Below are 9,178 nucleotides of genomic sequence, written 5' to 3' on the forward strand. Positions count from 1 at the left end.
CCTTATTACAGCACAGCCAGGAAAATTATTCTTTTCTTCAGAAAATTGTAAGTTTTATTTTTTGTCTAGACCCCCCATACCCCCAATCTCATCAGATTTATTTGTATGTGAAGTGTGTCTAATAATCCATTTCTCGCGAGTCGTGATTTTAAGCCTCGGAAACAGAGTTCGGATAGCAATCCATCCGTTCCGCTCTGTCAAATGTTTTGGCCGTCAGTAGGTGGCTAAAATTTGGTTCATCCACCAGGTGACGCGAGTGTCTTCGTGAGGACGAAATATTAGCCATTTGTTTCCGAGACGCTGACTGAAAGTGTACTACAATTCTACAAATTCATTACGGAATTGCGGTGTCGATCTACATTTTCAGCCATGAAATGTACTTGGTAGTGCTAGTTTGGATTTCTTAGATTTGATTAATCTTAACGTTTCTGTCTGAATTTACAGGCAATCTGTCAATCTGACATATAATTTGACTTGGGTCGAAACTGCTGTCCATTTTGCCGAAATGTCGGCGATTGTTAGCTTAGCTGTACCTAATTACCTATTCGGCTCTAGCTCTACGTCTCATCTCGTGCAGAAACACTTCAGAGCTTGTAATAAAGTAATTTTGATGATAAATTTCCCTGCAATAATGCAATAGGTTTTATTAGTTGATATATAGTTCAGAGACAGAGATCCCTTCGCTCAACTGTTGCAGAAATTGAAAACACAACAAAGTCTGAGCTTCATGGCTGTCGTTCATTAACATCCATAGCTTTGTTGCAGCCAGCTGGTGAAAGGTGTGATCGAGTCAAGTTGAGCTGCAGCTGCTGCATGCAGTTTATCAAGCTGGTGTTATCTAAATTGTCACTGCAGGAAGACTTCTTGAATTGGTAATTATATTGATATTATTGGTTGTATTGGCAAGTCTTGTGTTTTCTTTGTTTGCTTGTTTGTTTGTTTTTTTATTTTGTATTCAACAGACAAGTTTAATTTGATGTGATGTAGAAAATTAGGGTTTATATTTCCCCCTTCCAAACAATTGGTTCCCTTCAAAAATAGCCACATTAGTGGTCAACTTCCACCGAGTTTTTTTTTTTTCAATTTTCTTCCAATTAAATTAGTCCCACTAGAACAAAAATTCCCACTTAGTATTACCAAGTTTTTGTAACATATTGGAAGTAGATGTACAGAATTATTTCCTGGTTTCTTTTTTAATTTCAATTTATTATTAATTTTAAATTTTATAAATTTTATTATTGCCTTGGTACCCTTTTTCACATTTCAAAATGTTTTTGTTTCATTAATGTTCTTTTGCTTTGTAGGAGTTTGTGGTTGGTTTGGTGTTGCTGTTTGGTCTACAGTGGTTTTGCAGCCCCTTTCCAATTGAGAGATCCTCTGAAATGGAGTTTGGTGCAGACTTGCAGTTCAACATCACACTTAAATGTTTCATTTGCCTATGTTGGTGTCCATGCAGTATTTGCAGTGTTGAACAGTTGGGTAAAATAGTCAATGTTGCCTGATGGCTGTCAGTCTTATTTTATCGGCTGCATTTTGTCGATATGTCGTCTCTTGGTACCGGCGTTGAGGTAATGCTTGATGTTTCGTTCAGTTATTGACTTTTAATTAACATCTCTATTCGTTTTTCAGTTTCATCGTTTGCTGCCGTTCCATAGACTTGATCCATTGGTAAACTGAGGAGAGATTGCTGAAATTCAAGACTCGTCAATAAATTATGTAGATGTAGAAAAATTACAAGTGCATATCTGGACTCCCTTCTTCAATGGGCCCGTTTCCCTAAATAACCACTAACCAACGCCCGCCGGTTTAAAATCACGACGATCAGAGCTTAAAATCACGATTCACGAGAAATGGATTATTAGATACATTTCATACAAATAAATCTGATGAGATTGGGGGTATGAGGGTTTTAGACAAAAAATAAACTTAAGCTACAGCTAAACCAAGATGTATTTCCACTCGCTTGATTAATGATTAAAGGAAAACAAATGTGAAGAAACTCCCTTACTCGAGTAAAGGGAAGTAATCAGTGAAAAAAAAAAGACATAGGGTTGTCAAATCTTACTTGACTCGTCTGTTAGTTATACGAAATAGTGTCACTTAATAAAATTCCACGTATGCGACAAAATAAGAACTCACGCCTGCAAGTTAAAGATAGTAAGGAAGTCTCGATAAATTGTCGTGCGGTTGCTGCATAATGGATTCACCAACTAGGTATGCCAGTTTATGAGCATACTGGATCGGAGCTGGGATACGCAAAGTACCCTAAAAACAAAAGTGATAACATAAAATAAGACTACCGATATAATATTTTGTACCGGCCAATTGTAGTAGAGATGCGTTAGGGCGTACGCCAACCTCTGGTGGATGTCAGGACTGATACCAGTATCATCTTCTATGATATTGTAACTTGTAGGTGAGACAGTCCCTTGAGTGACTTTTTGTGAAACAAGAAAAAAATCGTATCTCTCTTGTAGCGTCACTTTACTGTCCACAACCGTGCCACAAACAGGATTCATCGGGCTACGACCACTCATTTGAAAAAAACGAGTGTTGATGCGCTTGCTGACAACGATGAAAGCAATGGAAGGAGTGTACTCTGTTGTTCCACGAAGTCCCGCAGTCCTTATGCCAGCTTCACGGCAAGCTTCCTACTCAGCAACAACAAAGTTAGGGGAAAAAAACTTTCTTTACCTACCAATGATCAATTTTACCTTCAACGCGGCGATTTCTGTATCTTTCAGGCGTGGAATATCGCCAGCTCCTACACCATCACGGTAAACAATGATGGATGTCGGCAAAGTCTTATCGTTTACAATAAAATAAGCTCTGTGGAGTTTAAATCAATTAATGAAAGGCCACTTTAAATAAAGCACGTAGATAAACTACTTCAATGCTCCGAATAGATGGTCTTTGAAACTTGGAGAAATCTCTTCATTGTTTTCGTGGATTTTGACAGAAGAATAGTATTTGGAAAACGTTGGGTTAGTGGAGGCAACAAATGCCCCTACAGCTTTTCTCTGACGAGCATCATGGTACGTGTCATAACCGATTACCATCCATTTCTAATAAATAAATAACAGTAAAGAAAAAAAGAAATTGAAAAAAAAAAAAAAATTATTTTCAGTTACAGTGTTAGGAACCGAGACTCTCCAAGGCTCTGCTCCTAATTTGGATGCAATTTGGATCATGACTTTTGTAGCAATCGACATGAGTTTGCCTGGTTGTCCCTTTATGTTCCGCCCGGTAATTACCTGTTCAAATTAGTTGAAAGCGTTGTTATTCAGAATATAGCTATACTACTTGTGATAACCCCCCCCCCCCACCAAAAAAAAAACAAAAACAATACCTGTGAAGGAATACCAAATTCTGCACATGTCAGCTTCTTAATTGAAGAATACGTGTCAGCACGAGCGCTTCGTAGTACACAAAATATCAGACTGAATCCTTTTTGGCGACATTCATTACGAATCGCATCAACGTAATTTGACGTACGATCCATTTGCATCTGGGAACTGTCATAGAAAGCAATTAAGTTCATTTCGAAAACGTTTATAGGAGAGCAACTGACAAAAATAAAACTTACACAACAGGATCTGGAATATCAAATCCTTGTCCACGTCCAACATTTTGGACCATTTGGATGAAAGGTTTTACTTCTTGCGTCATGGAAGATGGGGTGAACAAAGCCCAATCACGGAGTTCCACCGTTACACACATTTTGGACCCTAATTAAAGAAAGTCTTGATTAAATTTCTTCATGTTAAAATATATAATATAAATGTTATTAAAAACCAACGTTGAATATTTCGACTCCAGTCTCCATCCTGGGTTGTAAAACTATTACCGCCCTGTTGAATCGTTTGTGGAGGAATTACACGCGCGTTTATCCGAACTATGTCGCCAGCAAAATTTAATCCCCAGCTATTGAGTTCTCTTTGAATCTAAAAATGACGTTATTGTAGACTGCTTAAAATGATCTGTAGATGAAACTCACTTCCGGGTTGTCCGCCAATCGTTTGCGAAACCTCATTAGGCTCTCAACACGCTTGTCTGGCATTACGCGTGTGATGTTGCCAACATCTTTCATGAGGGTAAAGTTTTTTCTTTAAAAAAAAAACAACAAAAAGTTAAATTACATTAAAAAAAAACATTCACATTTATCAATTTTTACTTTTGGTCATCTGTTAGGCCAGTCATTCCACAGAGCTCAGGAAGAAGAAAGATCGGTTGATCATCGCCTCGATTGGCGTCACGACGAGTGGGGCGAGACACCAACAAAGGCTGTGAGGGTTGTCTCACTTCGATGTTGTATCGAGTCTTGTAATATTCCAAGTATGTAATATCACGATCTTCCCTTCGAAGATGAAAAGTTGAACTGGCATTTTTCGTGAAGTCAATGTCATCGATTCGGTAAGTTCTCTTGTTATAGTGAGTCATGACAACTTTTCCCACTAGCTCTGCAGAGCACATTGCCTAAATATGGTTAGGTGGATAATGTTTGTCATTGAAAACGAAACACGAACACAACTGAGACAGAAATCACCTGAAAATCACCACCAGCCTGGCGAATTTTTTGCATCACATCCAAGGCAGAATCTCGACGCAAAACACGATGAATGATTTCAACTCCTAACAAAAACCCTTCTTCGTGGTGGCGTATAGTAGTGACATACCCAGGCCAAATATTAAGAAAATGTTGCTAAACAAGAAATGTTTTATTACATTTAAATTATAAACATTTGAAATGACAACAAATAACTTACTGGAATTTCTGTGGCAGCTGCCGGATCATAGTAATCCCGTTTCCAAAGAGTTAGATTAAGCATGCCAAGACATCGTCTCAATATGATATTCATAACCTAAAACGATTGTAAATAAAATAAACCCAATCATTCTAAGACAATGCACCATTTACTGTTGTATAAGCAGCGTCATCCTTGTGAATTTCTCCGACTAATCGTAAATGAATAGCAACATCCGAGTTATCTGAAATGCGTTTAGATAAGAGCTCCAGCGGCTAAACAAAAAATAAAAAGCTATTAAGTAGTTTCAGAATGGCTCCAAAACTTAAACTTACTTGGGGAAGGCGAGTGATATTGTAAAGCAGAGTTCCATCAAAAAGATACTTTCCCAGTTGGGCCTCATGTACGCGGATTAGTGCCTTACGGGCACCAATATGGTCAACGTCAGGAACGAAGTCAACGCGATATTGCAGCAGATGCATATCAGGGCGCTTCATAAGTTCAAAATAGTTTGAAGTCACAGGAAGTTCCGTGCCAGTTCGCCCTGATGATTACAACACATGCATTACGACAATAATAATAAAAAAAAAAAACTTGAAAAATACGATTCAAATTCACGCCAAGAAAAAAAAAGGTTTAATAATGACAGTTTCTTTAATTTACCCAATTTACTGAAGTCGGCCGAAGGTCGAGTGACAATCATTGCTTCCCTCTGCTCGCGAAAACGACTGGCTCCACGGCCACCAACATTTGTTCCTTCTCCACTTGAAGCCCCGGCCAGAGGAGCAGCCCCTCCATGAAAGGATGCCCTACCATGTGGAGCCCCAGATTGTTCCTGTGGAGCTTCACGACTTAGCACAGCTCGACCACCTGAACCTGAGCGCTGCAAAGGTTTACTTTCGGGTTCTTCTGAAATGTGTTCACGGCTTACGGCTCGCCCCGCATGCTGCAGTTAGAAAGGCCATTGAATTATAGTTGACCATTGAGCAAAAATTTAACATACATGAGGTGGATGAGTTGTATATGGGGCTGTTCCATGTTCTCTTGGTCTTCGAACGGATTCGTCCGGATCTGATTCTCCACGTAAACTACGTGACCGGCCTCGTGAACGTCCATGAGCATCTTGATCTGACATTCTGGTATGGTTTGTAGGTGAATACTTTCTCCGACCAAACTAGACAAAACTGAACACAAAAAAAAAAAATAAAAGTAAGAATTTAGTTCAATTATTTTACAACTTTCAGATCCACAACGTCAGAGCTATAAGATGAACAGAGTGCACAAAAAATAGAGAAAAAATGAAGTGAAGAATAAATTATGATTCCGTGATATGAAACAACTCCAAGCACTATTGTTTGCTGACATCCCGTTGAAATATCAGCTTTTAGATCTGAAGTCTCTGCGAGTCAACAATTTAAACTATGACAAGGATAGTATTAGATGATAGTATTAGCAATTAGATTAGTGTTCTTGCGAATTCAGAATGATGCATAAACCTAATTAGCTGGTGATTTAGACATAATGAAACCAAATTTAATATCCTGACTAAGTTCACAAAATTTACCCAACAATTTAGTTACCTCTAGATTGACTCAATATATGTATGCATGTAAAAACAAAGTTGGGGATAAAAAATTCTAGGAAATTAAAATCTTAACACAACATTCCCAAATAGTGAATCGAATGAGAATATTTCATTTTGAATCAAATTTTTTGAGCGGTAATTCTTAACAACAATTCAGTAACACAGCACACAAAAATAAGAAAGAAAGAAATAATCACCCTATACGAAATTAGATTTCGATGACGCAGTAATTCTATCGACGTCCGTTCTGTCTGAACTTTGGTCCAAATGTGCCTACGCCTCACGAATTTAACAAAAGGGGGAAAGGGGGAAGAGAAACGAGGCAGCGTTGCCGATCACTCTAATAGGAGAAAACATAAGATGATTTGACCTTGAAAACAAGTGCCTTAAGGTTTTTACCCCCTCACCCGAACTGCGACCCAACTTCGTTCTTTGTTTCCAACGTCGATATTTTAACGTTGCAATAAGATGGGAGCCCTTAAGCCCCTTATTTCTCTTAGTTCCCAGCATGTCTGCCAGAAAGACACCACGTGGTCAGTTCCATCTTAATTGTAATTAAGTCATAAGAGAAGATAACTTCACCCAAAAGAGAGGTTGCGACAAAAGGAAATCCAGATGAAATGACCTTGTAATCCAGGAAAAGTAAACCTGTTTTTGACACAAAATAATCTATTTTAAAATCATATTTATCCATTAGAACCTTTGGTTTGATTACCCTACCCGTAAACCGTGAGAAAACTGCTCAAAGTAAACAGTTGGTAGGTTATTTTCATGTTAAATAGATTAACTAAGCATTTCCTAATACAGAAAGATTGTCGATCCCTACAGCAGTAATTATTCGTAATTATTTCCCTCTGTAGAGGGGCTATCGAAATAAAAAAATTCCTCGTTCATTTGATAAAATAATGCAAAAATTTTCAGGTTTTTTCCTAGAAGTTTGCAATCTAGAACTATTTGATTGTTTTTCCTTGACAAACTGCCTCTCGCGAGTTTTCTGTCTGGAAGAAGGCAATTTTAGACGAGAAATGTAAGAAATTTTTTTTTTTCTAAATCTAAAGAAAGCTCTTTCTGGCCCGCCCTGGCCAGAATCTCCGAGGGGTTGTCAACTCAAAAAAATCCTCGTACACCCTCGGATTTTTTCAAAAAAATCCCTAAAAAATCCCAAAAATCCCAAAATTCCAAGAATTTTGGCTAAATAAATCGACAAAATTTTACAAGAATCGATTTTTTTCGTTATCGATTCTAATTCCCCTTACTGTGTTAATAATTCCCCTTGGGCTTCTGTCTGTCTCTTGGTCTGTCTGCTGTCAGTGCCATGCTAGGAATTTTTAATGGGAAAAATGACTTCTATAAATTCTGGTATTTCTAGAGAGGATGACGATACATGGGAATTGTTAAAAGAAAACAAGGTCATTGTACCTGAAAGTATTAAAAAAATACTTAACGATCTCAATTTTAGTGGAATTCGTGCGTTGGCTAAAGTAAATGAGTCAAGTGTCATGATTGAAGAGTACATCCGAGATGTACTTGGTGATCCTGATGTTCTCGAAATTATGAATAAAGAAGAAAAACTACAAATATTTGGATCCATCTTTTCACGGTGCCCGTCCAAGTTCAAACTTTCACCTGGGCACAAAGTTACATTCCAAATTTTGTCAGAGGTTGCAAAGAAATTGTCCAGCGCTGGACAATTATCTGTAAAGTAAAGCCACGTCAATCAATGGGTGTTCCATCTGGTAAAATAAGACTTTATAGCAATCTGAAAAAATCTGAAAAAATCATTTTTGGATTTAAGATCCGTACACCTTCGGATCGAGTTGACAACCCCTCGAGAATCTCCCTATCTTTCCTCTCATAGAATCTTGTAGAATGTTTCAGAATCTCTCTAGATTCCCGAATCTTCGTACACCCAAGCTGTGAGTTGCCAACCCCTCGGTCTTCCTATTAACTCACGAAAACAAAGATTTATTTCCAATTCCTTGATTATCGACACCAAAGAGCAAAGATAAGATGTTCAACGTAATTCCGTGTTGACGCATTAAGTATTAACGAATGAACAAAGGAAAACAAATGTGAAGAAACTCCCCTATTTGAGTTAAAAGGGAAGTAATCAATAAACAAATACAGGGTTACCATCGAATTTTACTTGAATCGTTGAGCTGGTTAAATATTCGTGTTGACGTAATTTCTGTGTTGAACTGTTGACAAAAGATATATTAACGAAATAAACAAAGGAAATCAAATGTGAAGAAACTCCCCTATTTGAGTTAAAGGGAATTAATCAATAAATGGCAGGATTGCCATCGAATCTTACTTGAATGTTTAAGTTGTTGTACAAAGTTGGTTAAACGTCAGTAAATAAAATTGAAATTCCTCATACGCGACAAAATTTAAACACACGCCTGTTAGTTAAAAGATAATACTAGTTAAGTCTCGATAAGCTATCATGAGGTTGTAGGGGGGTAGGGGGTAGGGGGGGTTGTAAGGGGTGTAGTTTGAATTCATAGAATTAAAACAAAATTAGTGCGAAGTAAAAGGCGGAGGGGGGAAGGTACGACCTTGGGTGAAAAATCCTTTCTTTTCCCGTTGAATTACCCGCCGATCGTCCACTTATAAAAACCTGTCTTGGAATTTTTCGGACTTAGAAACAGAAGATTAGCTAAGTAACGACGGAGAAATGAATTCTGAAAATTTTCCATGGAAAAGTGGACATTCCCGATCTTTTTCTCGGCGTAATGTCGGGTAGCCGGGAGCTAGACGGAGAAATGTCGATGTAAAAATCAACCATTGTCTAGTTTTTCCAACTTTTTTTTCTAGACAGGAATTTTCCGTGTTTGTTTGTGTTTTG

General features: G+C 37.9%; 2 protein-coding genes across 9 annotated transcripts; one reads left to right on the plus strand and one right to left on the minus strand.

The window, feature by feature from the left end:
- The first annotated feature begins 206 nt into the window (after positions 1-206).
- Positions 207-2,026, plus strand: LOC124329210. 8 transcript variants are annotated; one of them, XR_006916597.1, is made up of 5 exons: positions 257-376; positions 445-601; positions 651-872; positions 1,305-1,568; positions 1,630-2,026. XR_006916597.1 is itself a non-coding variant. In XM_046788270.1 (5 exons), exons 1-4 carry the CDS (start codon positions 370-372, stop codon positions 1,486-1,488), a joined length of 558 nt encoding a protein of 185 aa, XP_046644226.1. In that variant the 5' UTR covers positions 292-369; the 3' UTR covers positions 1,489-1,568; positions 1,630-2,026. The 8 variants fall into 8 exon arrangements, 3 of the variants coding, with proteins under 3 accessions (XP_046644227.1, XP_046644226.1, XP_046644225.1); XR_006916594.1 differs by having other exon boundaries at positions 662-872; XR_006916593.1 differs by having other exon boundaries at positions 667-872.
- On the minus strand, positions 1,933-6,636 carry LOC124329024 (piwi-like protein Siwi). Its single transcript, XM_046787936.1, has 17 exons — positions 6,528-6,636; positions 5,749-5,929; positions 5,409-5,691; positions 5,081-5,289; positions 4,919-5,020; positions 4,767-4,862; positions 4,547-4,702; positions 4,175-4,476; positions 3,998-4,106; positions 3,800-3,944; positions 3,587-3,728; positions 3,350-3,515; positions 3,132-3,254; positions 2,890-3,065; positions 2,715-2,829; positions 2,319-2,651; positions 1,933-2,265 (listed from the first exon to the last, which is right to left on the minus strand). Exons 2-17 carry the CDS (start codon positions 5,878-5,880, stop codon positions 2,149-2,151), a joined length of 2,706 nt encoding a protein of 901 aa, XP_046643892.1. The 5' UTR covers positions 5,881-5,929; positions 6,528-6,636; the 3' UTR covers positions 1,933-2,148.
- Positions 6,637-9,178: the final 2,542 nt, after the last annotated feature.

The sequence above is a fragment of the Daphnia pulicaria genome, chromosome 3 (genome assembly GCF_021234035.1).
Source record: "Daphnia pulicaria isolate SC F1-1A chromosome 3, SC_F0-13Bv2, whole genome shotgun sequence".
In the NCBI taxonomy this organism is placed as follows: domain Eukaryota; kingdom Metazoa; phylum Arthropoda; class Branchiopoda; order Diplostraca; family Daphniidae; genus Daphnia; species Daphnia pulicaria.